The 27,652-nt window shown below is 52.6% G+C and overlaps 12 protein-coding genes across 12 annotated transcripts; 5 read left to right on the plus strand and 7 right to left on the minus strand.

Moving 5' to 3' along the window:
- Positions 1–33: 33 nt before the first annotated feature.
- VTN49DRAFT_7667 (uncharacterized protein) lies at positions 34–1,826 on the plus strand (the record flags this gene model as incomplete). Its single annotated transcript, XM_069415961.1, has 3 exons — positions 34–46; positions 123–217; positions 276–1,826. The coding sequence occupies 3 exons, from the start codon at positions 34–36 to the stop codon at positions 1,824–1,826; spliced, it is 1,659 nt and encodes a 552-aa protein (XP_069272028.1).
- Positions 1,827–1,984: 158 nt separating this feature from the next.
- On the minus strand, positions 1,985–2,971 carry VTN49DRAFT_7668 (uncharacterized protein; the record flags this gene model as incomplete). Its single annotated transcript, XM_069415962.1, has 3 exons — positions 1,985–2,597; positions 2,654–2,787; positions 2,849–2,971. The coding sequence occupies 3 exons, from the start codon at positions 2,969–2,971 to the stop codon at positions 1,985–1,987; spliced, it is 870 nt and encodes a 289-aa protein (XP_069272029.1).
- Positions 2,972–3,654: 683 nt separating this feature from the next.
- VTN49DRAFT_7669 (uncharacterized protein) lies at positions 3,655–5,612 on the minus strand (the record flags this gene model as incomplete). Its single annotated transcript, XM_069415963.1, has 2 exons — positions 3,655–5,003; positions 5,057–5,612. The coding sequence occupies 2 exons, from the start codon at positions 5,610–5,612 to the stop codon at positions 3,655–3,657; spliced, it is 1,905 nt and encodes a 634-aa protein (XP_069272030.1).
- Positions 5,613–6,420: 808 nt separating this feature from the next.
- On the plus strand, positions 6,421–9,654 carry VTN49DRAFT_7670 (uncharacterized protein; the record flags this gene model as incomplete). The annotated part of the gene is made up of 9 exons (XM_069415965.1): positions 6,421–6,554; positions 6,626–6,962; positions 7,012–7,255; positions 7,307–7,783; positions 7,844–8,056; positions 8,103–8,222; positions 8,272–8,649; positions 8,698–8,829; positions 8,882–9,654. The coding sequence occupies 9 exons, from the start codon at positions 6,421–6,423 to the stop codon at positions 9,652–9,654; spliced, it is 2,808 nt and encodes a 935-aa protein (XP_069272031.1).
- Positions 9,655–9,901: 247 nt separating this feature from the next.
- On the minus strand, positions 9,902–10,798 carry VTN49DRAFT_7671 (60S ribosomal uL29 domain-containing protein; the record flags this gene model as incomplete). Its single annotated transcript, XM_069415966.1, has 4 exons — positions 9,902–10,034; positions 10,106–10,318; positions 10,579–10,721; positions 10,796–10,798. The coding sequence occupies 4 exons, from the start codon at positions 10,796–10,798 to the stop codon at positions 9,902–9,904; spliced, it is 492 nt and encodes a 163-aa protein (XP_069272032.1).
- A 388-nt stretch (positions 10,799–11,186) lies between these two features.
- VTN49DRAFT_7672 (uncharacterized protein) lies at positions 11,187–11,988 on the plus strand (the record flags this gene model as incomplete). Its single annotated transcript, XM_069415967.1, has 3 exons — positions 11,187–11,252; positions 11,306–11,419; positions 11,482–11,988. 3 exons carry the CDS (start codon positions 11,187–11,189, stop codon positions 11,986–11,988), a joined length of 687 nt encoding a protein of 228 aa, XP_069272033.1.
- Positions 11,989–12,139: 151 nt separating this feature from the next.
- VTN49DRAFT_7673 (uncharacterized protein) lies at positions 12,140–13,241 on the minus strand (the record flags this gene model as incomplete). The annotated part of the gene is made up of 2 exons (XM_069415968.1): positions 12,140–12,803; positions 12,865–13,241. 2 exons carry the CDS (start codon positions 13,239–13,241, stop codon positions 12,140–12,142), a joined length of 1,041 nt encoding a protein of 346 aa, XP_069272034.1.
- A 1,880-nt stretch (positions 13,242–15,121) lies between these two features.
- VTN49DRAFT_7674 (uncharacterized protein) lies at positions 15,122–15,952 on the minus strand (the record flags this gene model as incomplete). The annotated part of the gene is made up of 1 exon (XM_069415969.1): positions 15,122–15,952. The coding sequence occupies one exon, from the start codon at positions 15,950–15,952 to the stop codon at positions 15,122–15,124; it is 831 nt and encodes a 276-aa protein (XP_069272035.1).
- A 451-nt stretch (positions 15,953–16,403) lies between these two features.
- On the plus strand, positions 16,404–18,554 carry VTN49DRAFT_7675 (uncharacterized protein; the record flags this gene model as incomplete). Its single annotated transcript, XM_069415970.1, has 3 exons — positions 16,404–16,967; positions 17,020–17,373; positions 17,424–18,554. The coding sequence occupies 3 exons, from the start codon at positions 16,404–16,406 to the stop codon at positions 18,552–18,554; spliced, it is 2,049 nt and encodes a 682-aa protein (XP_069272036.1).
- Positions 18,555–19,168: 614 nt separating this feature from the next.
- On the plus strand, positions 19,169–21,624 carry VTN49DRAFT_7676 (uncharacterized protein; the record flags this gene model as incomplete). Its single annotated transcript, XM_069415971.1, has 6 exons — positions 19,169–19,670; positions 19,732–20,234; positions 20,283–20,394; positions 20,456–20,832; positions 20,891–21,470; positions 21,527–21,624. 6 exons carry the CDS (start codon positions 19,169–19,171, stop codon positions 21,622–21,624), a joined length of 2,172 nt encoding a protein of 723 aa, XP_069272037.1.
- An 879-nt stretch (positions 21,625–22,503) lies between these two features.
- VTN49DRAFT_7677 (uncharacterized protein) lies at positions 22,504–23,122 on the minus strand (the record flags this gene model as incomplete). The annotated part of the gene is made up of 2 exons (XM_069415972.1): positions 22,504–22,609; positions 22,710–23,122. The coding sequence occupies 2 exons, from the start codon at positions 23,120–23,122 to the stop codon at positions 22,504–22,506; spliced, it is 519 nt and encodes a 172-aa protein (XP_069272038.1).
- A 1,504-nt stretch (positions 23,123–24,626) lies between these two features.
- Positions 24,627–27,322, minus strand: VTN49DRAFT_7678 (uncharacterized protein; the record flags this gene model as incomplete). The annotated part of the gene is made up of 2 exons (XM_069415973.1): positions 24,627–26,450; positions 26,504–27,322. The coding sequence occupies 2 exons, from the start codon at positions 27,320–27,322 to the stop codon at positions 24,627–24,629; spliced, it is 2,643 nt and encodes an 880-aa protein (XP_069272039.1).
- Positions 27,323–27,652: the final 330 nt, after the last annotated feature.

The raw sequence follows: 27,652 nt of genomic DNA on the forward strand, positions 1-27,652 counted from the left end.
TACTTGAATTTGGAGAGAGAGTAGCTGGTCAAGATGGTGAAGTTAGGTATGTCTTTGATTGGCTTCGACGATTGAGAAGAAAGGCGGCGAATTGGGTACTGATTTGAGCTCCAAATCTGCAGGGAAAAAATCAAAACGCACGCCCACGAGGCTGCGAGCAAAGATTCAAAAGGCTAGTGCTGCGAAGCAGCGAAAAATGAGAAAACTAGCGAAGAAGGTGCGTTTTGAATTACCGTCCGTGCAAACATTTTTAGTACTAATATACAATTCCGTAGGATCCAACATGGCGATCGAAAATCAAGAAGGATCCCGGCATTCCGAACCTCTTTCCGTACAAGGAAAAATTGCTGCATGAAGTCGAGGAAAAGAAGCGATTGAAGCAAGAAGCGGAAGAGCGCGCGCGCGAAGAAGCACGCAACAGACGCAAGGCCGAAAAGGCCGCCGCGAAGAGTGAAGGTCAGGAAGACGGGGATCTCATGATGGAGGATGTCGAGCAAGCGTCCGTGGACTCCTCCGACGTGATGACGGATGACGGTGCCGATGAGAAGAATCCCATGGCAGCGCTGCTGGAGTCGGCGCAGGCGCGGGCCGCAGAGTGGGAGGATAATGATGACGAGGACGAGGATGATTTTGACGATGATGAGGACGACGAGGATGGAATGGATGAGGACCGCCCGGCACTGGGGATCAATCCGGAAGACATCCCGACGCTGGCGTCGCAGATCAAGTCCAAGGAAGGCTCACGGCGCGCCTTCGACAAGGTCTTCAAGCAAGTCGTTGAGGCTGCGGACGTGGTGCTGTACGTGCTCGATGCGCGGGACCCCGAGGGCACACGGTCGCGGGAAGTCGAGCGGGAAATCATGGCCGCGGAAGGTGGATCCAAACGGCTGATCCTCATTCTCAACAAGATCGACTTGGTGCCGCCACAAGTACTCAAGGGCTGGCTGGTGCACCTGCGACGGTACTTTCCGACGCTGCCGCTGCGGGCATCGAACCCAGCGCCCAACGCACATACATTTGATCATAAACATCTGACAGTCAAGGGCACTGCTGAGACGCTGTTGAAAGCGCTCAAGTCATACGCGAACGGCCAGGGGCAGGTGAAGCGTTCAATCTCTGTCGGCGTCATTGGCTACCCCAACGTCGGCAAGTCATCCGTGATCAACGCACTGATGGCGCGGTTGAACCGCGGCCAGAGCCATGCCTGCCCGACGGGTGCTGAAGCCGGCGTCACGACGAGCCTGCGCGAGGTGAAACTCGACAGCAAAGTCAAACTGATCGACTCGCCGGGTATCGTCTTCCCAAGCGAAGCTAGCAACAACGAGAAGAAAAAGAAGAAGAAATCCGCCGCCCAACGCGCTGAGGATCAAGCCCGCCTCGTCCTCCTGAGCGCCGTGCCACCGAAACACATCGACGACCCCATCCCCGCGGTCAGCCTCCTCCTGCGCCGCCTGTCCTCATCCGAGACGCTCCTCCAAAAGATGCTCGACGTGTACGGCATCCCGCCGCTCTTTCCGCACGGTGGCAGCGACCGGACCACGGACTTTTTGATCCAGGTCGCGCGCAAACGCGGCCGACTCGGCAAAGGCGGCGTGCCGAATCTGCCGGCCGCCGCCATGACAGTGATTACGGATTGGCGCGATGGCCGCATTCAAGGGTGGGTCGAGCCGCCGACATTGCCCGTCGCGGCGCCAGGTGCGGCTGCTGGTGGTGAGGTCCCCGCCGGCGCAGATACAAAGGAGATTGTGTCGGAGTGGGCGAAGGAGTTTAAGATTGAGGGTCTATGGGGGGATGGCCAGCAGGATGATGATGCCATGGTTGAATAAGACGTGTCTATAATACTCTGTTTTTTCTTCTTCGAGCATACTTGTATATGGTTTGGCGTTTGGGTTTCTGGTGGATATAGGTACTATCTAGAGCTTTTAAATGCAGTGTAATGCATGATTCCAGTTATGTCATGCCATGCCATGGAGTTCCATAGCTCCTAACTCAACTCATCGTCGTTGTCGTCTCTTAATCGCTTGCCGGTACCCTCGTAAGACTCATCACTTGCATCGCTGGCCTCGTCATCGTCATCGGCGGATCGATCCTGTCGATCAATGTCCTCGACAATCTCCGCCTTATCTATCTCCTCCTCGTCCGCGGCTTCCTCCTCTTCTTCCTCTTCCTCTTCCTCCTCCTCTTCTGGCTCGTCTTCGACTTCTTGTTCACCGACCTCTGCCTCCTCCTCCTCCTCCTCCTCTTCCTCATCGGCCGTCTCCTCCCCATGCTGCCCGGCCTCATCTGGACCAGAAGACGACCCGTCATCGCGTTTCACGCGCTTCCGCTTCGGGGCTCGCGCCTCACCACCCTCTGTCTCGTCCCCATCAGGTCGATCTTTGTCCTTATCCTTTTCTGCCTCGGCAGTCTCCTTATCATTATCCGTAGACTTTTTCTTCTCCCTTGGCTTCTGCTTCTTCCTCTTCTCGGCCAATGCTTGCGAATAAGCCTCCAATTCTCGCTCCAGCCGCGGTAGAAAGGCATCAAACTCCAACTGCGACAGTGCAGAGAGGACGTCCGATGGCGCAATGGTTCGCTTCATTGTTGCTTCGTTGGCGCTAGCCAACTCCGTCAATACCCAGGAGAGAATAAAAAGAAGGGCGATGGTACATACTGCGAAGCCACATACGACACAAACACCGTTGCCGCTCTCTGAATCGCGAGCATTGCATCTTTTTGGATTGTTGTATTGGGTGGGAGAACGCTTTTGGCGAGACGTTGTGTGATAGCCCGGGGGAGATAAAGATCCTATATATTCAAACTCTTATGAATTTGATATCGTATGAAATGGGTGGTTTGGAATTCTTACCTCAACGCTAATGCCGCTCTCGGCTTGCGCTTTGAGTTGTTGTTCGGTTGTTTGTTGGAGGGGCTGATCGGTGCTGTCGCGTGCCTCCGAAGTTGTTGATGTCGCTGATTTTCGCGGTGGCATTTTGGAGCGTTGTCTTTGCTGTCTTGGAGGGAGCGAACAAATGGAGGAGTAGAAAGAGCACGACTGGACTCTTCGTTGACGATTGTTGGGTCAATATCGAAGTGGATTCAGTCGTTGCTTTTGTGGTCGCGACTGAACAAACCCCAAGGCAGGGCTAATGATGAGCTACTTTTTCCGTGCGGAGTCCTCGAGCAATCAATCGGTTCGCGTCCAGGTTGTTCAGCTAAAGAGCCTCCCTGAGCTCGCGCGAGTCCAATGGACAACCATATCCTTATGAAATCGTGTATGTCATGACGTTGAAATTTCAAATATGTTACTGTCAATGTATCGAGTATGTATGGAGTACGTGTCCTCCCGCACTCCTGCCTATATGGGCACGTACATACGCGTCAAAGCTAAGCTACTTTAGGAAGGTACAACCTTACAATGATTCGAAGTTGAAACTCATTAAGCTTAACGAGGTCAAACCAAAACCACCAGCTCATCCTCAACGCCATCAACGCCATGTAACAATAAGTACACATCGAATATCTAATCCTCGTCCAATCCTAGTCGGCGGACATATATCATGCACCATGCACAACGGATCTGTCACATCAGTCTATCCGTGACCTTTGCGTAGTCGACCAATATGTATATGTTGGCGGGGGTTCAAGTCGCAAAAACATATCATACTGTACAGATTATTCCGCCGTCGTCACGCTGGACTCAATCGTAGCTTGCTCCACGCGTCCCTCTTTGGTGGAATCTTGCCAGTTGACGAGATTGGGAAACACGGGCGAGTTGTTGCGCGCTGCCTCGGGCCGGATGTCCTGCATCGGTTTGTGGCCATTGTTGTCGCTCTTCTTCTTCGCGTCCTTGCCAGCAGGGGCGCTTGTTGTTGTCGTCGCCTTGGTGACTTTGCTGAATGCTGTAATCTTGGTCGTCTGCTTGGCTGGCTGCTTTGTCGTGCCGTTGCTGGCTTTCTTGGGCGCCTTTGTGGACGGTTTCTTATTAGTGGTAGATTTTTGCTTTGTATCTTTGCTGGTTGCGTTGGGTGCAGCGCCAAACAAAGATGTTTGCTTCGTCGTCGGCTTCTTGTGCGGCAATTGGGATTCGTCGTCGTCCTGGCTCGAGCTCGGTGTGAGGAGGCCCGTTTTCGACTCCTCCGTTGGTGTGCCAGCAGCTGCCGACGTGGAGTCTTGCGATTTCTTCTCCAATTCGGGGATGGAGTCGTCCTCTGTATCCGGTGAATCGTCATCCCAGCTCTTGAGATTCACTAATCGCGCCACCGTATCGCAATCGCTCTTGACGATAAGGTCCCAGCAGTCTTCAAACTCTTTGCCCGACGGGGGTTCGTTGTTGATCCACATTGCCACGCCATTTCTCCGACTTCGAACGACTTTGCACAGGCTCTTGACCAGACGACGGACACCGGGGATCTTTAAGCTCGTACCGACAACAACTACAGCATCAGGGCGGGATCGAATATCGGCATTCATGACCGACGCAATCGCCTCCTCGTCCGGATTATGCTCATTGTACAGGACGATGCGCGGGCGCATCTTGCCCACTCCGTGGCTACGTTGACCCGTCGTTGTCCGAATCTCGTCCGTTTCGGAGCAAGCCGGGCAGGCAGGGGCATCTGGACCGACGAACAGCTCGGGTCGGAAGTCACTCATGTGGCGACATTTTTGGCAGATCATCTTGTCCAGACTGCCGTGGAGTTGAATTGTGCGCGGCCACGGTGCCTTGGAGCTCAATGGCACCTGGGTCGCCAGCGGCGGAATTGACGTTTCGAGGCAATCGATATTTTGAGTGTAGAGCCGGCACAGGCGGTTCTCACGCGCCATCCGGGCGAGCATGTGGTGGAATGGCGTGGGGGACGAACGGGCGGCTTCCTCCGATAACCGGCGCACCATCTCGTGGAAGGATGCCGTCAAGGAGTCATCTCGATAGACGGCGGCGTCGAACAGCAACTTGCCCGACGCCTTGAGATTGTGCTTTTTCTGGAGCGATTTAAACAAGCCATCTGCCGATCGGAAGTCGGGAACTAACCACAGTCAGCTCGTAAATTTTAGAACGAACGAAAAAATTGACACGTACTCCCGGCAGAGGTCGAGATGCCCGCACCCGCGATGACGATGATCTTGCGGTGGCGGCGCAGCGTTTTCACCAAACAATCAATCTGCTCGCGCTGCTCTTCGCGCGATCGCTGTGCTGTGGCCGTGAGATCGAGGTGCTGCGTGATGCGCGGCTTGGGGCCGGACACGCGGCGTTTTTTCCTCGCTGGCTCTTGGCCTGAGGGACGCGACCGCGACACCTCTACACAAACCTGCGAGGGCGGCGGCGACGGGTAAAACTCTGGTGGCGTCTGAGGTGAAGTTGGCGGCGAGCTTAAGTCTGACAGATCTGAAGAGTCCGATAGGATGTCATTGGAGTCCGAAGACTCGGATTCTACGGCCCAGGGGGACCGGTCGGCGCACTCTGCCATGGTGGGCTGACTAGAGGAACAGGGGGCGATCGCCACGGGAAGAAAGAGACTCAAGAAAGCATGCGGGAAAAGCTGAAAAGACCCCTTGTATTCCTGAGGATAAAGGGAAGCGCAGGGGGCGAAGGGCGAGTACAGAGCGCGGGCAAAGTGGGAGAGGGAGGAATACATGGAGGAGAAAGCGGTGCGGTTAATATGGGACGGGGTCAAGGGCAGAGAGTGTTAGGGCATTTCGGTTTGCACGTTGAGAACTTGGGCCGGCCAAGCGCCGGAACCCTTGTTTATTCAGTCCCAAAACGGCCAAAAAGAAACGGGGAAAGCGGTCTTTTCTCCAGCCGTTCAGAATTGCGGGATTCGAGCTACATACACACTCCTTCTCCCGCTCAGAAGTCGGGTGCGATCTGGCACATGTAATCTTTCGTCGTCAATGCACATCTGGAATCCCATTCACTGCCATATTCTGCCACTCATGCAAACCGAAGCAGCATCGCAAGCCGCGTCTGTGGTCTTGGCCAAACCGGCATGGAGATCAGATGCCAAGACTGTGGATTGTTTGGCCGGTTGTCTGGGATACCGCTCTCAGATCACGTGATGATAACAACCGCCGTCCCGTGATCACCCAAAGAGGAATAGCGCCTAGATGCTATCAGCTCCTCGAGCTGTGCTCTGGACGGGCAGAATGCTGAATGATTGATATGGACGACGAGTCTGCAAAATGATGCCGTTGGTGATGCTGTCGATGTAAATCAGACCGGAAGTTGTTGAATGGCTCATGTCATTGAGACTTCCATGTCAAGTGCCATTCGAGCGGCCTGCCGAGTCCGGTTCAACTGAGGGCTTTGTGGAACTGGTGTAATAAAAGCATCTATGAACGCCAGGAACATGATTCATTCGTGTTAACAGTGCGATCAGCCTCAGGAATATTGATTGGCCGTAATTTAGGTCGTTGTCGATTCAGCCCACCGGGCATGCTTGAATCATGGAGGACGGAAGCCTAGATGTCGACGATCTCTTTGGAGATCCCAACTCTCTGGATTTGGGCCTTCCGGCGGCCCAGCCCCCAAAGGGTCTCGCTCAACGTCTGGATGAAATGCGCTTGCTAGGATGCTGCCAGTATGTACACGAGCACACGTCAATAAGACGCCAACTGGCTTTGTGGGCGCCAGCTAACCGGCAATATGCAGAAAAGTGGCCTGGTCCCGGCTTGGGTGCATTGCCTACATCTCTCAGGATGGGCAGAGAGTCAACGTCCGGTATCTCCATTGTCGGCCCAGCGATGGGAAATGGGTTCTTAGCGATGATCACCCGATCCAGCAGCTGAATGGAGGCAATACCCTGGTACACCTATCCTGGAATGAGCCGGGCTCCGAGTTGGCTGTCGTGGACGCCTCAGGCCGAGTGTCGATTTTCTCTATTGCTTTAGCATTAAACAACATTTCCATGAGCCGTCAGATCGTTCAAGACCAAGCAGATGATGGCGCTCAGGTTGTTGGCATGGCCTGGCTCAACGCCCCGCGTGCGGTATGCCTCCCATTGGAGTATGGTGGGATATTTCTGACGCAACGTCTAGTATCACGCCTTTCACCAAGCGTCCAAGTTGAATGTTCGTTGGGAATATTCTTCGTTTCGCCGTCGGCCAATTGGACCCTTTCACCCGGCAAACAAGTCCGCCATCCTTTGCGTGACAAGATCGGGGGTCTTGAGGTTCCTCTACCAGAATCCTGATAACAGATGGGCCGAAATATCTACTGACTTAAAAACCACTGCCCACTCCGATCGCATCCTGACCCACGCTGCAATCCTTCCAACTCCAGGTACCAAACTCCCGGTCGCCTTGGATGTTGACCGGCTAACGGATGACTTAGGCGGTATACTGGTAACAACGCACTCTGCCTATGGGAGGATTAGTTTATATCGCCTGCAAGTGACATGGACACCCAATCAATGGGAACCACAGGGCCGGCCTCCATCAAATCCAAACTTTCCCGTCCCAGCATTTCGAATATCGCAAAGTAAGATTGAGCATCCGAGCCTGATCTTCACCCCAAACCGAGAGCAGAGCCAAAGCACAGGGGATGCAGCGCCACCTCCGCATAATCCCTTATATTTCCTGACCAGGCTCGAGGTCATTCCTGGACAGTCGGGGAACACACCTGGCTCGTCATCCGGTCCTTTAATCATGGCTGTCTACTCCGTTCCGGCGCAAACACCGGCACAAAATCAGCAACAGAACACATCGCCGTCAGTCATCGTTCGATGGCAGTTGGAAACCACCACGCTCAGTTTACACCCTGTGTTCGAGGAAGTTATCGCCAGAAAGGCCAATATCCAAGCTAAGGAAAGTATTGCGTTGTTGGTTAGGGGTAAGGAATGTGCTTTTACTGACACTTGACAGACGAAAGTGGATTTCCGAAGGTTACAAGATATATATATGGATAGACACATAATCTCGATCGAGTATAATGAATTCGGCAATGTTCTGGTTGTTGTCTACGACGACGGCTCGATTACTTTTTACGATGCTAGGACAATGACTCTTTACAAGGGAATGGGAGACACTAACACTGTCACAAGCATGGCACAGGCGGGCTTTCAGTACCCTTTGGACACGGCAGGTCAGTAATGAAACACTGCAGTGACCGACTGTCTAACATGCCGTAGGCAATCACATCTGTTTCTCCCCGAATGGCTGTCTGGCCGTCGTCTTGGATCCTGATTGGCAGCCGAAGTTAAGGATGATGGAGCATTCATTCGGTCAGGAAAATGGATCGTTCGACGAGAGTACGCCTTGTCTTTTAATTACCTGGTACTCTGGCTGATAACGTAACAGATAAATATTCTGCTGCGATTGCGGCCCTTGCGTTGACATTCAGCCGTGGCTGCGGGAGCGATCTGAACACCGATGACATCCTAATGATCGTTCTTCAACACCTCAATCCTGAGGCACAAACGACCTTTATCAGCGAAGTATATCGAGCTCTGCCGCTCAAATGCGACTTCACAACGGAGCAGGATAAGCTCATGCAGCAGCAGTATATTCCCCGCTGCTTGAGTCTACAGTCTGCCCTAGGATTCAAGAATTACTTTTCGCCGCGTACACTGTCGGCGTCCCTTTGCTGGTGGATTCTGCACATTCGACACGCTTGCATTGTGTTCACCAGCTTTCTCAAATACAAGGCACAGAAGGAAAACGAGCCGCATGACTTGGGTATGTCGAGTAGTATACACTGAACCAGTTTTGTGGCTGACTTCGCAGATGTCTTGCGGATGGTCCACGGGAATGTCCGATGGGCCCTGGATTTTTCTCATTATATTCTGGATGGCCTGTTCGAGTTGGCTGATGAATTGCAGCCGTACTTCAATGACAAGGAAACCTTCGCGCAAAAAGGTACAGTTTTCATCGGCAGATATGAAATGGACAGGATTCTAATCCAATGTAGTGAAATCGACATCGTCGCTACCGCTGCTTCTTGTCCTCTGCAGCATGTCCCGTGCTTTCCTGCGAACAATCTGCCGCGGATTGCGCGGCGTGCACAGCCACCACACAACGTCGCCTCTCTCCGGTGAGACGCGAATGTACTACGGTGAAATCTGCCAGATGATCAGCAAATCCCCGGTGTCGATCGAGGTCTATGAGAAGCTCCTCTCGAACGTCGACTCCGCCGTCCGCCGCGCCTACGAGAGTGTCGGCTGGGGCGAAAACGAGCGCCCGGGCCCCGAGCGGGATCTGCTGGTCAGCTGCCGCATCCACAATGTCCTGGTCCCCGCCGTCTTGGGAATCCTGCAGGCCACGCTGCCGGCCATACGACCGGAGATCGACTACATGGCAATCTACCTGGCCGATTACAGCTGGCTAGGGGTCCGCGCGGGGGATCGCCGTACGGAATACCTGCGGCGTACGCGGCCCATCGATATTATCAAAAAATCGCCTATCCGACCGACGCTCGGCTCCACCCCTGGCCCTGCACCGACCCCCAATCAGGACGGCGGCAAGCCTAGCGGCCAGACGGCGGGCCGTGGCCGGCGGAGGTGCACCCGCTGCTGCGAAATCTCCGGGGACGTGAGCATGCCACGCACGGTGTTGTGGTTCCGGTATATTGTCCTTGTAGGCACGATTCGACAGTGTCCCTGTGGTGGACTGTGGGCGCTGGAGACCGCACCATCATCCGAGGATGATATGGGTGGACAGTCGGCAGCTGCTCCGTCGACGTAACAGTGCGAAATTTACATGTGCTTAAGCTAGTCTGTAGCTAGGGGTAGATGTTGTTATCCAATAGCGAATGATATGTGATGGCTAGCCATTACCTTGCCATGGGGAACTATGCGTGGAATGAGCGCTCTACCAATTGACCCAAATTGCACTTTTTTTCGTCTTCCGACGGAGATATCCTGCTCATAAGGTGCATGCCTATCTATCCGTTTTAGGAACCAGCCAGCAAAAAGAGGAAGAAAGGAACACGTCAGGAGAAGGTTGATATCATTTTTTCATTGCAATAACCTGCGAAACGACCCAGTACAGTAATATCTAACCCACTCCTTATCCAGCCATCAAGACACGAAGGAAACACGTCATAGCTTTTCCTGAATTCAAGCCTAGTAAAACATATACTCAGCATGTATCACCTCAACGTAGAGTAGAAATATAACTCACCTTGACGGCATACTTGCGCTGCGGGAAGTGGATCTGCTTCTTGCGCTGCCGCTCGGTGACCCGCGACGCCTCGTACGGGGTAAGTCGTCGGCGCATGGCACGCGTCTTCTTGGGTCGCAGATCCAGCGGGATGAACTTCTTGTTCTTGTAGAAGAGGCGCAGCTGGGCGCGCTGGGTGAGGTTGATGACGGTCAGGATGCGCGCGATCGACTTGCGAACCTCACGGCTGTAAGAAATCACCAAATCAGCTACTCCGTTCAGGGCACAGGACTTCACTATCTGCTGCGGCTGGTTGTCTCCGATTGTAGGCCGATATTCCCCCAGTTCTTTTCTCTCTCGACGCTTCCAATGTTTCTTTCGAACGTACGGATCGTATCACGCCCGCTCGTCGATTTTCTGCGCTCAATTTCTTCCCCTCGGCCAAACGAATCGGAACCCCCAAAACTCGCACGCATCGGAAATCAGGAATCGATCAATCACACGTACATTCGGTGAAGCTTCGAAGAGGCACCGCCAGCAATCTTCTGCACACGAAGCTGGTTCAACTCCGTCTTGAGCTCCTCGAGTTGCTTCGTGAGCTCGTCCTTGCTCTTGCCCCAGAGCTGCGCGGTCTTGACCTTTGTCGTCGACTATATACCCCGAAAAATCGACAATCAGCATTTCCTCCACAGGATCGAGTCCGTGAAACATAGATTTAACGTACCATTTTGGCGGTTCGTGTCGTCGTCGGCAAGGACTCGTCAAGAGGATAAACGACGGAGGATTGAACGAGGTCAATTTTGCAAAGGCGGGTTGTGGGACTAGGGTTTTTCGCGAGTTTCGGGGGTGCTAGGTTGCTGGTGCGGTGCGCTAAACTATATCTGGGAAAGTGATGTGTCAAGCCACACCTTCAGAGTCACGTGTTTATTTTAGATTGTGGCTGGTGCATTCAACAATGTATCAGCCTCGACATCAGTTAAGAGGACACATTATGCTAGGTTGTTTGATGATTTGTGGGTTTCCCAAGTGTTTGATGAATTGACATGACGGACATGATCACGCGCGTTGTGTAATACTTGTTAATATACGAAAAATCTCAAGTCCACCCTGTCGAAATGGCCACTTCAACCGGAACAGGATGGGCGCAGCTCCGACAGCAAGCTCGATCTCTCGAGACTCAGGTAACGACGGCGCCTACGAGTACGCAGGGATCGGAGCTGATTTATATACCCAGACCGAATCTCTGTTCCACAGCTACTCACAATACGCCTCCTTGACACAACCACCGCCGACCCCTTCGGAAGATGAGCAACGGCTCAAGAACCAAATCGAGGAGCTTCTTGGAAAGGTATTCCTCCCTGACTTGAAAGCGTCCAAATTATAATAGGATAGAATTAACTCCATGTTAAGCGTGAAGCCCTTATTGCTCAACTGACAAGACTCCTCGACTCCGAGGCCACCCTCACCTCCTCCGCACTCAAGCAGAACAATCTCTCCCGCCACCGCGAAGTCCTCGCCGACCACCGCCGCGAACTGCAACGACTTTCTTCTGCCATTGCCGAGGCGCGCGATCGTGCTAACCTCCTCTCAAATGTCCGCTCGGATATAAACGCCTACCGGTCCGGCGCCAACACGGCCGCTGCAGAGGCAGAGTATATGCTCGCGGAGCGTGGGCATATTGAGAACAGCCACAATATGATGGACCGCGTGCTCGCTCAGGCCTATGCAGTGAATGAGAGTTTTGGTCTGCAGCGGGAAACATTGGCGAGTATTAACCGTCGAATTGTCGGCGCGGCGGCATCCGTGCCCGGAATCAATTCGTTGATTGGCAAGATTGGGTCGAAGCGTCGGCGTGATGGCATCATCTTGGGCGTTTTTATCGGATTTTGTTTCTTGATGTTGCTGTACTTTCGATGATGATGGTTGAGTACTCTATCATGCTTTTGTTCAGTCGGCGCGAGTTGGGCGTTATGGAAGCATGTCTACATTCCCTGCCGTTTATTTATGCAGGTGTTCTAATGTACATATAATTTACAGGACCAAATCAACCGGTACATTGACCCAGAGATCACGTCGCCACAACCCTAGGCTTCGCATCAGCAGGGCGGGCCAGCGCTTCTTGCTGTTTCTGCTTCTGCTTCTCCTCGATCAATCGCTCGAGTCCATTATTAAGTGACTCGATTTCGGATGGCTCGGCGTTCCCGCTTCCAGCCCATCGGATATGGCACGCATCGTCCAGCAGATAGACATAGCCCACCTTGCTATTCATCATACCAATGGCTTCCCTCAGTCTCTCCGAGAACCCCCTCCGGACGAGGAAGTACTTATCATGCTGTTCCGGAGGAAGCATGCGCCGCAACCGCCACATGAACATCTTGACCAGCCACGCCTTCATCGGGTTCTCCTCGACATTCACGCTGACAGTCTGCGCCACCGAACCACTGCCAGCAAGAATCTCATGGAGCCGCGGGTTATGCTTCTCGTGCATAAATGTTGCGACTTGCTGCTCCGCCCAAAGGCTCGAGAACAAACCCACAACCGAGACACGGCCCGAGAGAATGCTGGTGGTGTTCTGCGGTTCTTTCGGGGACGCCAGTGTCGTGCCGTACAGGTTCGGGAAATACAGCGCCTTATCTCGCTTGAAAAGGCGTGGGTTCGAGAGGAATGTCTTGCCTTGGTGGTATCGCAAGTTCGTCCATTCGCGAAAATATGGCTTGGCGACTTGTCGGGTTCTATTTTATATTTATCCATCAATTACTCTTATCCGTTCAGCAGGTGAATGTATAAACGCACAGCTCTTTTCTTCGTTGTAGATGTTTCTCGTAATTAACAAAATCATCCCGTCGTTCTCTCAGCGTTCGCGTATCAATGCCGGTATTTTGGCCTTCTCGCGGTGGATACTCAAGTCCGATAGGCCGGTCGAGAGGCAATGGAGTGAAATCACCTCCTGATTCTTCACCTTCGCTTTCTTGCGTTGTGCTGGCTTTTGCCTGCGCATCTCGCTTTGTGGGTTCCGATGTTGTTTGCGAAGTTTGCTTGGGAGTTGCTTCGTTGCTGGCAAGCCGACGCGGGACCAGAACGCTGCCAACTCCGCGGAGATGACAGCTCAGACAGCGCCCATCGCCGGCTAGCCGCAGTAATGACGACTCGAGGAGGGAGGGCTTCCACATGCTGAGCGATTGGAGCTTCGCGCTGACGAATTGGCGTGTCAAGCTCCGGTTAATCTCAGTTGAGCGAGTTGCGCACCGCAGGTTTGCGAGGAATGATGGGCCTTTTTTTGGTCTTGGCATTTCACATGAAGTGATACGATTGGGCGGAATTTTGTAATTGTGCAAATTTGCAGACACAATTATCAAATTGAATTTCATCCTAAGTACTTCGTAGCTTCTGCATCCATCTGGAAGTTCTGATTCTAGAATCATGAGCACTCTTTGTCTTTACTTTCAGAGTTCCTCCTTCGGCCCCGAGTCATAAGCTGGCCAGTCAGTTCGGTGCCAGGATGCTAATCCTACTAACAGAACGGTGACCCGATTCCTCCCTATAGCAAAGGTCATCGAAATGAACATGCTCGAGCGATACTCCTTCTCCATCCAGAATGAGGTCTGCACTTCATGGTATAACCTCCCTTCCAGTGATCAAGTCATATGTTGGGGGCCGGCTCGTATCCCAATCTGCTCTTCCATCAAAGCGATGCTGGTCCTTCTTCCACTGAACATAATTCATTGCCGCATCACGAACAGTTCCCCAGTCAGTGACACTGGTCCCTAGGGCATCACCGTCTTCCTCAAGCCTTTCCAGGCCCTCCCGTACCCAACCAACACAGTTCCAGCCTTCTTCTCCTTGCCTGATTGGTGTTGCACGCAGGATGTCCTTAAGGAGATCTCTGTCTAAGATTTTTGCGATGATGACTCGGACGAGAAGCATGCTGGTTGGATAGAGCGGAATTTCACGCTCCTCATAGAACCACTGGCTGACGCCTGCCGCTACCAACCTTTCCTTTGCGTGATAGCGGACGCCCATACTATGATCTGTTTCAATCTTTGGCCCGACAATGAAAGCCCAGTGATAACTGTCAACTCATCGACGCAATTTAGCTTGGAGGAATATTGAGATGGGAAAATGAAACCAAATACAGTGATTAGCATTGAACATACGTATCTTCTAATCCAGGCATAGTAGGTTCTCCCCCACGAACGTAGAGGGCAATATATAGGCGGTCTTTATTGGAAGGCATCTCCGTAGGCACTCGGAAGACTGATGTCTTGAGATGAGAGCAAAAATATGCCCCTCGCAACTGCAATTGATATGTTTTCCACGTTTAGAACCAAATGCTTCGACGTCTGCAGAACAGGAAGTCTTATATATTAGTTATTTTCTATATAATCGTCGCTGATCAATATCAGCTCTGTCTCCTGCTTCCCCAATAATGGTTATTTCTAACCGCCGTACTCTGTTGGGGGAGCAAATAATCAACTTAGCTACGATAGTTGACGGCAGGCGTTACGGAGCCAGCGCCCAGTGGACTAGGGAATATGAGCCGTTACTGCACTTGGTGTACTGTGAAACACGGTTATTTGATTGATTACAATCTATCCAAACGAACCCGGGCTTTACGAGATCAATGGGCGATTACAGTAATTACGAATCAGCATTTGAGTCTAACGCTTATTGAACTCTGCAAATAGGACTTGAAGCATGCAATTACGTACGAGTAGTCGTTAACACCCATGTCCATCCGGATATTACATGTATTCCCCCCTGTCAGTACCAGATACAGTAATAAGTTACGTAGCAGAGGACTATTTGCTATGGTAGGTGCGCCACTGAAGTATAACATTATTAGAGAAGATTACAACAATGGCCATGTTGTCAAGTGATCTCTATGTACATGTATCTGCACGTTGTCCGACGACCGTTTAGCCCATGTCCCAAACACGACATTACAGGCCCCAAATAGGGTGCGTGGCAGACACCTATCGAGAATGACAGACGCAAACGTCGACATCCGAGGTACGGCCGAAGAGGCTCCAATAGAGCCGTGTAAAGGATCTCAAATGTCGCCAAAATACTTCAGGCGAAGTCGGTCCATCGCCAGTTCGTCAGGCATTGGAGTCAGAAATTTGTCAATCTCGTCGATCCAAAAAGAATTTTGGGGGTTGACTTGACAAGCTGTTGTATATTCCCAATAAGAGGGAAACCAGCCCGCGGTTTCCCAGTCAATGATTCCAACAATTTCATCCCCGCGGACGAGGACATTGAGGCTGCTGAGGTCGCCATGAGTGAATACGATAGGCCAAGTTCGCTCGTGTTGTCTCATCAAATCTTGAACTTCGGGTTCAAATCCTGGACCAGGATCCAAGCCTTGTCGTAGATGTCGATGAAAGCCCTGAATACTGGCAAACGGTCCGAAACGCAATGAAGGGCCAGGCAAACGGCAATCATAGAGTGAGCCCCCGGTAACAGAAGCAACCCCTATGCCTTCTGGGGCCTGTAATTTTCGCATTTCCAGGATCATATTTTTCAGCTGCGTTAGAAGCTTCGCCTTTGATTCTTCGCTTCGATGAACCCAATTCTTGCCAAGCATATCCCCCTTAATCCTCTCCATCACAATGTAAGTAATATTTTCATGCTTGAAAGCACAAAGGACCTTCGGGACTGGAATTGATGTATTTTGTGCGATGAAACGCATTGTTGCCGCCTCTGTCAAGTCTACGAGTTTTCCGTACTTGACACATATCCGATCCGTCAACATCAAAACGCTCCCCTTGTGGGGGCGGATGTTCCTGAGAGCCGCAATTGCCAGAAGCGTCAAGTATCGGTTGATTGGGCTGGCATTGATTGGATCTGAAGGTTGAATGGCACAGCTCTTTCCGTCGGTCATGGCTGAGCTTTGTTGTCTGCGACTTCACGTCTTGACCCTGACAGAACGCTGCTCTGGATCAGCTGGCGCGAGCGACAAAAACGTCGGATCAGCCAACGGTCCTCGGGATCAATAATATCGCAACACATGGTCGGTGCACATTTCTTGAAGTGTCGACATCGCTAAGTGATCACAAAACTCCATTGGAATCTCTCTTCTTGTTTGCAATGAGCTGCAGACTCCATTCAGCTCCAAGCTAAGGTCGGTTTAATTCTCTGTAAGCTAGGTAGTTACCTGATTGGGAAGCCATATCGCTGCCTAGTTCACGTGATCAGGCGTCACTTTCGCGATCCATGGATCGCGTGTCGCTCCGAGCCCTCAACACGAAGATATTTAGGCATGGATCCCACGGTGAAGGCCAGTATACCGAAGATGCTTCCTCCATATCACTCACTTCTTGAGTTTGTCTGCCATGAACGGCAGTAAGAAGAATTTCTTCCGAGCACTGGACGCCTTGGACAAGCTCATCCAGGATGACTCGGTAGACGACATTCTCACCTTGGTGAAGGCTGGTCAGAAGCAGGAGTCTCTTTCTCGGAACACTGATCCCGCTGGGTCTACGGTAGTCGAATCGACAACCTCTGCTGACATGTCGAAAACGTGGAGAGACGATGTCAAGGAGAGCATACCATCGCGTCAAATTGCTCGGAATGTGCCGGATGGAGTACGAGAGCGCCCTGGAACGAAGAGAAGATCTCGCCAGCAGGGCGATAATGCAACGTCCGTGACGGGAAAAAGGAAGCGAGCTGAATCGCTCCGTATGAAGCCCGAAGCACAGCAGATCTTCAAAGGTCTCACGTTCTTCTATATACCGAATAACGATGTCAACCCCACGCGGAGGCTGCGAATCCAGAGAGCGCGAGAATATGGAGCTGTCTGGGCGCAAACGTGGTCTTCAGAGGTAACCCATATTATAGTGGACAAGAAAATTACCTTTCGAGGTGTCTTGAAGACTCTCAACATGAATTCTCTACCGGTATAATGATTCCTGCTTCTCCAAAGTTCGATTCAACGACTGAGACTGACAGAACTATACCAATGTTGTTGTGGTCAACGATGACTATCCGAGCGAGTGTCTTCACTTCGGATACCTCTTAGACCCCTCAAGGTCTCGTTTCCATGTTGAGGGAGTTCCAAGAGATGGTCCACAGGACCTGTCAGGACAACTCGCACAATCTGAGTCTTCAGAGGAATTATTGCCATTAAAGTTAGCCCGCAGCGAGAGGCGTGTGCCAGCTCCGGACCTGGACAACTCGGAAGGCGCGCGGTCTCTCGCAGACGAATCGGCAAGCAAACGACTTTCCACTCCAGTACGTAGCCAAAATTACATTCAAGATCAGTTAGACGAGATAGTGGAACGCGTTAAAGAGACTCGGGATTTGGTTTGTTTTTGACGCACTCCTCTATCGCGCTTAAACTAACAAGTCGATAGCCGCTGGATATGAGCGACCAGGACCCTGCAGATAATTCCTCCAACGAAGGAGAGCATGAATCTACAAAGGCTAATACCTCGGTTCCGCAATGGCAGCACAAATTCTCGTGCATGCGAAAGCATGACGGTAAGAATATCGCTACCAACCCCAACTCCAGAACCATCGAACTGCTCCAAGAAATGGCAAGCTATTATGAGCGAACGGCGGACCACTGGCGCACTATTAGCTATCGAAAAGCTATCTCTGCCCTCCGCCAGCAGAAGACACACATCAAAACCAAATCCGAAGCCCTTGCCATCCCGGGCATCGGAGAACGATTAGCCGATAAGATCGAGGAGATTGTCACTACTGATCGCTTACGGCGCTTGGAGAACACGAGTCTCACGCCTGAGGATCAGGCCCTGCAGTTGTTTCTTGGTGTATATGGAGTTGGAATTGCCCAGGCATCTCGGTGGGTTGCACAGGGACTTTATTCCCTGGAAGACTTGATGGCCAAGGCAGATCTCACTCGAAATCAGCGTATCGGAGTCGAGAGATATGACGACTTTCGGCAGCGCATACCGCGCGAAGAAGTAGCCGCGCATGGGAAGATCGTCAGACAGGCCGTGCAGGAGGAAGACCCAGATATGGAGGCTATCATCGCCGGGTCCTATCGACGTGGTGCTCCTACATCTGGGGACATTGATGTGCTAATCACCAAGCCCGGTGCGACTGTGGAATCTATTCGAAGCCTTGTCATGGAGACTGTGGTCCCGAAGCTTATCCGGCAAGGCTTTATCAAAGCGAGCCTTGCCACGAGCTCTCGAAATGACGGATCAAAGTGGCACGGTGCCTCTGCGCTCCCGAACTCTGATGTCTGGCGCCGCATTGACCTTCTCTTCGTACCGGGCGATGAAATTGGTGCTGCACTGATCTACTTTACTGGGAATGACATCTTTAACCGCAGTATTCGGCTACTGGCCAGCAAAAAGGGAATGTGTCTGAATCAACACGGTCTCTACAAAAACGTGTTTCGAGGTCCTCAGCAGGTCAAAGCAAACCAGGGATGTCTGGTCGAAGGGCGAGATGAGCGGCGGATATTCGAGATCCTGGGGGTTCCCTGGCGGCCTCCCGAGCACCGGAACTGCTAATACACTCTGAGTAGTCGAATCAAAATCCATATGATTGAAGGTACTGGACTCGTACCATGTTTAGTGCTGACAACTGTAATCTTGTTTGGGATTTTCCTTCCCATTCGTCGCCGTGACAGATATTCACGTGAAAGATCACGTGAGTCACGTGCAAAGGCGGTGGGCTTGAGCATCACCGCCCAGCATGCGGTGAAGAGACCCAGCGCCGCTGGACCAGTCAATCCGCGAATTTTCTTCAGACCGCCCGCTGCGTCCATCCTTATTGCCGCTTCTTTGCGTTGCCCTAGACTTTTGCAGCTGCTGCTTCACCGCCCATAAGTCTGTTTTTGTTGTTGCATTCTCTGGTCAGGGATTGTCTCATTTTGTGCGGTGGTGGCCGTCTGTGCACCTGTGTGCGAGGCGTGTTGTTGTGAGATCATTATCGCGTCGTTCTGCGGGCTTCGATTTTGCCGTGTTTACGTGCGCTGCGACATTGACCGCAGCGGGAGGACCCGTCGCGTACTTTTCACTGCGCCCATCGCTGGTGGCGCAGTTGTCGAGCATAGGTGGTTGAATCCCAGTGCTAGTTTGGGGGACTGTGGGTGTCTGGAATTCGAAATTTACGCGCGCCCACCATGGGTCGCAAACCAAACCAGTTGATCCTCGAGTACTTTCATCGAGGCCCCAAGCTGGAGGACGCCAGCAACCGCTACCAGCACACATGCAAACTATGCGGCGAAAAGTTCCCCAAGGGTCGCATTGACAGTTTAACCAACCACCTGGTGAAGAAATGCAATGCTATCGGCGTGACGGAGCGGCAACGCGTACTGATGCGTCTCCATGACATGCCCGATCTCTCTGAGGGGGACCTTGCCAAGGTCGCCGCCATGGCTAATGCCACTTCTGGTGGCAAGAAGAAGGCCGATGCGCCGTACTCGACTCGTCCCTTTGACGGCCTCAACGTCCTTGCCGAAGCCTCGAGGCAAGTAGGCGCCTCAGACCAGCCCCAGCGGCCCGGCTTCACGCAGGCTGTAACGGTGGGAGGGAAAACGGTGATGATCGACCCCGCGTTGGAAACGGAGGCGTTTCATACGCAGTTGAATGAGACAGGTGAGGAGAACCTTTTGACAACTACAGGTTAGCCAATTTCTCTGTCCGAGTCGAATCGCTGCGGACACGCGTTAACCCTTGAATGTAGTAACCACCGCATCGACGAGTGAAGCAGCGACCGCCGTGTCCCCTGCCCCTGCTTTACAAACCGATCTGCTGTCGAATGACGCCAGCGCCTCGAATGCGGCCCAGAACTCGTCGCAACTGTCAATGATCGCGGCTTCTGCCAGCGAGATGGTGCCGCAAACCACAGCAATGGAGGGAGAGGAGAGTACTCTGCCTGACGCGTCGTCGCGGTCAGATGGAATGTGGCACAACAACACACAGTTGTCGAGTTCCGAACAGCTACTGTTTGAGACTTTGCAAGAGCATACCTCCGGGCTGGGCTCTGCGCAACGTGCCGCTGCCTTCCCTCGCCCCATTGCAATGAATCCTTTGACACAAACCAAGGGGTTCGTTAACGACTTTGGTGATTCGGTGAAGCCCACCAAGCCCAAGGTCCGTGGCCGGTTCGACCCCATCCGGAGACGGGAAGTTCAAGACGTACGGAAGAAGGGAGCCTGCCTTCGGTGTCGGATGCTAAAGAAGCCAGTATGTCGTTCGTGACTATTTATAGGGACAAAAGCTCACGTTATGCAGTGCTCTGAAGGAACTCCCTGCACCACCTGTGCCAGCGTTGAAAGTGCCCGATTGTGGAAGTTCCCGTGCATCCGGACTCGGCTCATTGATGAGTTTGATCTTTGGATGGCTGGTGCGTGGCTGCTCAATTTACTTCTCTGCGGTACGGATGGACTGTTGCTAACGGAGGGCAGGTCTTTATGCGACACTTGCGTTTCATAATGTGAATGCTTTCAAGAACCAACACACATTCGAAGCCTATAGCGGCAGAGTAGAGGCTTCTATCATCGACGAGAGCGATTGTCTCGTCGCTTTCAGCGCGCAGATTGGCCACAAATCCACCACCATGGGTGCGATCGATCCGCAGCTGCAAGCGTTGGTGAAAGTTGAAGACCTGCATCAGACGCAGGAACTGTATATCCTAAACACCGACGCAGATGACATTCCTGGGCGAATGGATACATACATGCGGAGGGTGGCCAAGCTCTTGTTTGCGCAAGAAGCATCACCATTCATGAAAGCCACCTTGGGGTTGGCATCCGAGCTCTGCGAGGGCCTCCTTGATCAAAGGGTGAGTCTTCAGAGTTCTCATCCTTCGTTGTTGAGTGAACACACTGACAAGCTCGCAGGATGTGTTGCTCGAGTCGGTCCTACAGCTTTGGACTGCCTCGCACATTCTGGCTGATTTGGACTCCCAGTGGAAGGTGTTCACCAATTCTACGCTGCATCCGCCGATGGGGCCGTCCAACGCGGTGGTGCCATCCAGTGATGAAGGTCGCGTGCGTGTGGACAACAACAGCGAGTCATACCCGATTCTGGTCAGTCAGTTGCGCGCAGCCGTGGAAAAGCGCGCCGGGATCCTCGCGAAAACGGTAATGAGCGAGATGGAACGACGTCTTCTCATGCGGAACCGGGAGGGCTGGTTCCGAACCTATCTGGCTGCTGTAATCCTGCTCAACGCGGTAGAGAGAACCAGCTGGCTATTCAAATCATGGGACAATGAAACCGACGGGCTACAGTGGCCTCTCGATAAGCGTCCCGCGGACTATGCGTCCGAGGCAGAGCGGTTCACAGAAATTCTGCACATGATCCTGCGCATGCGCAATGTAATGCCCAAGACAGTGGTGCAGCCCGACACGGGAATCATCCGAGCAGCCGATGGGAGCCATCCGGACGCGATCCGGTTTTTCGACATGGTGCAAGTGACTCGTATGTGTCCCACAAGCCTTGAGATCAAAGAATGTGTGTACTAATGAACACCACAGCATTATACTTGGAGCAGCGACAAAGTGCAGAGTTTGACCAGCATGACTCGAGGTCGCTGGATCTGAAATATACATCGCGGATCCTGCAATATACATAGCGCCTTTCAACTGGAGACATGTCCAAGTGCTTCTCTACTGTTGGAACACAGCTCTCAACGAACGATGTCGGAAAAAAAAAAATCACAAGGCAAACGAGAGGACGATCACGCTAAGTTGGTTTAGACATCATGAATTTGGCGGATGTTCGCCAATTGAGTGTCATATTCTTGCTCTCTCTCGTGTTTGATTTGCTGGGAGGCTTGCTTGTGCTGTTTACATGGGGAAATTGTCTCGACGACATTTTTTGGATGGTGCGGACGGCAGTATACAATTATGGAGCCATGGCGTTTGTGACGGGTGGGTGTCTGATTTATATCGAGCCGTGTATTCTAATAGCGGGATCTGATTGTAATATGAGTGCCAAACTGGGCCAGGGACTTCTGTTGATCCGTTGAGAACGCGGAAAGTAGATCTAATGTAGATTTGGTAGTAGACGTTTGAACCCTCCTGATTAGCACACCGAGAAGCCGCTACTACGTTCCACAAGTCATGCAACGTTTATGGAATCGATATTCGACAGAGATCATCGGACGTGGGTTGCAGGAAGCAGTAGAAACATATATAGCGGTCTCTTTGTTGTCGCGGCTACAGTACCTCGTCCTACTATGAATGGTGAGATTATATTTTAAAAGCTAGCGAACACCCTTCAACATCGCGAACCTTGATTTGACTGTCATATTCGCGATTTGCATCCTACAATGGTTGTTGGATGAAGATCTATTTGCGCAAAGTGAATCGTAGTCCTTCGAAGATCTGATCCCCTTGCCTGCACTAGTTGATACTCAGCGAGCATTTACACAGCAAGAGAATCCAACTGAGCCGAACCCGCGCGCTCATTAATAATACATAGAAATGCACATCGAACCATTAATTAATCATCAACTTCGTCCCGAAACAACCAACTCCCGCGCCTGTTCCAGAACAACAGCATAGAATCGTCCATCTTCCAATGGATCGTGATATTGCTTGGCTGAGACCACCGCCCTGAGACGGTCAGCAACATTTTTCTCTCTCCCCTCGTGTTTTTTTACTTCAAACGAAAACTTCAATGAAAGTAAGAGTACTAGGTCAGGACACCACGAACCAATTCTTATACCGCGGCTGATTAAAGATATCAGTAAACGCCCTAATCACTCTCAACGGCAACGCGGAAATCCAATCCTCCCTCTCAGAAGTCGAGGTCGAGACAGATGAGGCGATTGGCAACCCAGCGGTATTTACGGGGACCAAGTTTGCAACTTCCGCATGGGGACCTCCTGTTGTTCCTGCTGCGGTTGTGCCTGTGGCTCCTGTTCTCGCTGGTGTTGTGGTTGTAGGTCCGGGAACCTCGCGGAAGATGAGTAGTCGGCGAAGCGGCGGTACTGCTGTTGTCGTTGTCTGAACTGGAGTGGCGGTCGTCGTCGCCGCTGCTCCTCCGGGCGATGTTGGCGGCGGTGACGTGAATGGATGTGGCTGAGATTGGGTGATAGTGGGAGATTGGAGAGTTGATGGATTCATTCTCTCTTCGGTTCCCGTTGTTTCTTTGTTTTCAATACTTTCGCCTCACCTTCTTCAGAATTCAGGGATCGTGGTCAACAAAGGGTTGAGATGAATGTTGACGCGATCATGTTAGATTGGATGGCCGTGTCGTGACGTGAAGTGTTTTTGTAAATCAAATTCCTTTTTAGGCTAGCTCTGCGCCCATGCCAAGAAATCTGGCCCACTAGCACAGGCCCCCTTCCTGATTAAGCTATGCAATGACGTAATGCCGGTTACTTGCACAAGCACTGTACTTAGGTCTTTTGTCGGGTCCGCTCCGCAGCATTTCTGGGATTGATTCCACTCGACGGGCCAAGACAATGTCCGTCGTCAGTGACATTGACTGGGCAAGCGATTCACTTGCACTCGGAGCGGTGGAAGCCTTTTCAACGAGCATACTTGGCCTAGGACTACCAGCCTATGATGCAGTATTGAATAGTTTTCTTAATGAGAATTGGCGATTGCAGCTACGGAGTACCGAGGCCGTGAATTTGATCAATACAATTGACAACATCATGGCCCCTACATTCCGGTTCATCTCCTCCCATTCCCTTAGCAGAGAATAGCAGAACACGTCAAGTGGTTTTCATGTTCTTCTGAACACTGGATATGTGATGCTACGTTCAACCAAGACGAAGGTGTAGTGAAACCCGACCGTAGGATGTTAGGACAATACTAGGGTTATGTATGAAATGCGCCATTTTTCCTATCCTTCAGCCTATCCTCAGCAGGGGAGAAACCTGACATCTGTGTATAATCGCTGTTTGGGCCATCCCGGGTGCGATGTGTCGAGCGTTCTGCGTGAGGCGGTGTCGTGTCCTTTCTGGTGTCTCCCATGTCTGGTCATAGCAGTCAGGCGGGTCCATGTGAATTGGGAACGAATTATCAGTCTCAACCAACACACCTGCCGTGTTGCTAACGCTCCGAGCCATATATAGCAATTGAGGACAATAGGCATCATAGCATGGACAAGTAACAGATAAGCTATGCCAGAGAAGCTCCTAGTACATGCGACCATAGGGTGCGGAAAACAGGGCTTCCCGTCCGCTCAGCCGTACTTAAGCCGCACGCCGGCTGGTTAGTAGTTGGGTGGGTGACCACCAGCGAATCCCAGCTGTTGCATGTTTTTACTTTTTTTTTCGTACCTTCACACAGTCATTATTTTTCTTCGGGAGAAATTGGGGTCGAATTTCAAGAGCTACAGACATGATGATTCGTTATGTTTGATTTGCAACATTTTACCTCTGGATCTGCCGATGCATTGAGCTTGGGAATTGAGCCAGCAGTTTCCACTATCATCCATATCATGGCGGGCAATTAAAGAGAGAATACAGCTTTCTGATCGTAAATGTCGGACCAAAAAGCCAAAGTCAATAGAAAAATAAATTTTATTAGACATTGCAATGAGCACCAGAACGCTAAAACGATTAGGAAACATTACATGTACTCATACAATTCCGCAACGCGTAAAATCAACTCAATCCTATGAGTCCAACTCCCCATCTAGAACCCGACGCGCAGCATCCAGCCTGCGCCGCAATGTGCGGACCTCCTTCGGGTCGCCATCAATTCCAGGACTCGTCAGCTCCTGCAGCCGCGCACATACTTTGCCGAGGGACTGGAACACCAACTCCAGCACATGGGCGTCGTCGTTCAGCAGGCCAGACAACGGCCGCGACGACGAACTGCTCGGCGTGACTGAGGGGACAAAGCTCGACATCATCAGGTTGACGGGCGTCAGCGGCTCCGTCGAGGCCGGGCGTCCGTTACTCCTAATGCCGCTCCATGTCTTTTCCTTAATGGTGCGTGAGGAGGTTGTAGTGGCCCGACTCTCTACCGACTGGCGACGCGTATGGCCCGTTGCCCATCCAAGTGCCTGGTCGAGCTCTTCCACGACATTCTCCGCATCTGACACGTAGGCGTGCTCCGTCGCCGTGGCAAACGTTGCCGCTGTTGAGACGGAGTCGCGGCTTGACGACCGTAGATGGCTGTGGCGGCTCGTCCCGGACGGAGACCGCGGCGGACGCGTTGTTTCGTTCGACTCTGTCGAGCTAGAGCTGCTACTGCGTAGCCGGCCACCTGTGTAGCTACCCAGTGCGCTGTGGAGGTAGAAGTTCTCGTAGTCGAATGCGTCCTCGCGCTCTTCGTGCGGTGTTGCCTCAGGCGCCATCGGTGGGAAGTCCTCAAACTCTTCATCCTCGTCGTCCAGCGGCTCGTTCAGGATCTCGTTCAACGCCTCCCGGTCGATGGGTGAGTCGTCATCGTATTGCTCAGCGTCCTCGTACTGGCTTTCGGTGACAGACTTTGAGTCGTCACCCTCCTCGCCATCATGGTCATTGGTGTCGTTCTTGTCTTGTTCAACATGTTGTTCATGAGCGGGCCCTGAAGAATTATCTGCAGTGCTGTACTCGGAATTTGAATCCCGGCCATTGTTGACAATTTGGTCTGATGCATGATCTGAAACACGTTCTGCGGCGGTGTCGAGAGAGTGTTCATGCGGTTCATGCGGAGTGCCATCCCGAGAAGGAGCGTTACTCTCATGCGATCCATGCGATTCATGCGATTCATGCTCCCTGTTCGGCGATTTGGGACTCCACTCCTGCCCCAGATTGGAGCTGGAGTCGTCGCTACCGCTCGTCCGGTACTCCATCGAACTGGTATACCACGCCTTCGCAGATGAAAAGGGACTGGGTGTCCGCAAGCTCTGCAGACTCCGCCGGCGGAGATTCTCCTCTTGAGTTTTCTGTTTGAGCATGGAGATTTTGTTCTTGAGTCCTTCGGCCTGATCTTTCAACTCGCGCACCTGCAGCTGCGAATGCGCGCGGGACGGCGGTCGCTCGGACGGGTATGCCGAGTTGAACTCCTCAAGATTGGAAATCCGCAGACCGGAGACCCTCCTCGGTGACATCTCCGGCTTCGAGTACTGTCCGAGCTTCGATCTAAGGGATGAGTCGGCCGGAGACATGGTCCTCTCACGGTCAAACCGGACGCCGTTCGGAGAGCCCAGCGCACTCCTGGAGCGCGACTGCTGCACCGGCTGGTCGGGACTGGAATCGAGGGGCAGGTTGGTATCGCTCTGCACCCTGGAATGGTAAACGGAGGTGCTATCCTGCGACGCCCCGTACACCACCCGCGGGCGCGAGCTGGAGTTTCGGCGATCCGTCCCAGCGATCGATTGATACAGTAACCCTGCAGGCTGTTGACTCCGAGACGGATGTAGAGACCCGCTAGATGACGAAGACAGCAAGGAGGGCGACGGCGTCAGCCGGATAGACGTCCGCGCTCGGTTCAGATTTCCCTCCATCAACTAAAAATTCAGTCAGCATGGAAACCCCCGCTGGTTAACGAGAGGAGTCTTACGCTCAATCGCTTTTTCGCATTTTCGAGAATTCTTTCCGCTTCGCTGCTCAAGATCGTACTGGAGTTTTCCTCTAGGTTGGTCGGCCCTGAACCTAGCGTGGTCGTCGCCGAGGGTCTGGGAGACTCAGTGCTATCCCGGCTCACCATGCTGTCGCGTCTGCTATCGCGATCCTCCATGTCATCATCTACTCTCCGGTTCCATCTTCGCTGATTGCTGGTTGCGCTGATTGTCGAGCTCGATCTGCTACTTGCGCGCGAATGCGCCGGCTCGTCGCGCACCTCCGAGCCCGTCCCTTCATGCGCCGGGAAGATTCCACTCTCGTCGGGCGAAGTCGAAAGCTGGCTTTCCTCCTCGCCAATGTCTGACAACGGACGGCCCCGCGGGTGGCCCTCGTACGACCATTTGGCGCGCGACGGCGGCGGCGGCCGAGCAGGCATGGCCATCGCAATACCGATCTGGCTCTGATCCGGCTGCTCCTCGCCGTAGCTCAGCACGCGCGAATAATTGGACAGCGCAGGGGCATTGTTAAAGGCGTGGTTCCGAATTACGGCGGACTGGAGCGGAAAAGGGGGCGACGGGGTGGACGTCTCGCGTTCCTCATCGTAGGGCAGAATCATGTCCGGATTGGTCAGGGTAGGAGACGGGGGCACGTCGTTGATCGACGCGGAGTCGCTCTGCGTTTGCGCATTATTATTCCCGCCTCCGCTGGTGCTGCTGCCGCCGCCGCCGTCAAACGTCGCCGCGGTCGTGGCGCCGCCATGACGGTGGAAACCATTGGGAATCCAGGCGGCGGAATTTCCTGGATGCGCCATGGCCATTGCGCGCGCGCCTCGGGCCGTGTGCTGTTACTGTTTTGTGCGCTGTCGTCGGAAGTCGCAATTGGTTGGTCGGTCGGGACTGAGAACTTGGGCTGAAGAATGCCGATGGATTCAGGAGTGGGAGTTTCGTGTTGATTTGTGTGTCCGTGCAGTCTCGCAGGGTGAGTGGGCAAACGGCGCTGAATCGCGGTGAAGGAATTCTCCTGATTATGCCATAACTAATCGTCTATTAATCGTTTAATGCTGTAATCCTGTGTTCCTGACGGTCGGCGGGTTAATGCCCTGAAGATGGCCAGGGGGATGGGATCAAGAAAAAAAAAAAAAAAAAAT

Source organism: Thermomyces lanuginosus (assembly GCF_041956635.1).
Source record: "Thermomyces lanuginosus strain ATCC 200065 unplaced genomic scaffold VTN49scaffold_7, whole genome shotgun sequence".
In the NCBI taxonomy this organism is placed as follows: domain Eukaryota; kingdom Fungi; phylum Ascomycota; class Eurotiomycetes; order Eurotiales; family Trichocomaceae; genus Thermomyces; species Thermomyces lanuginosus.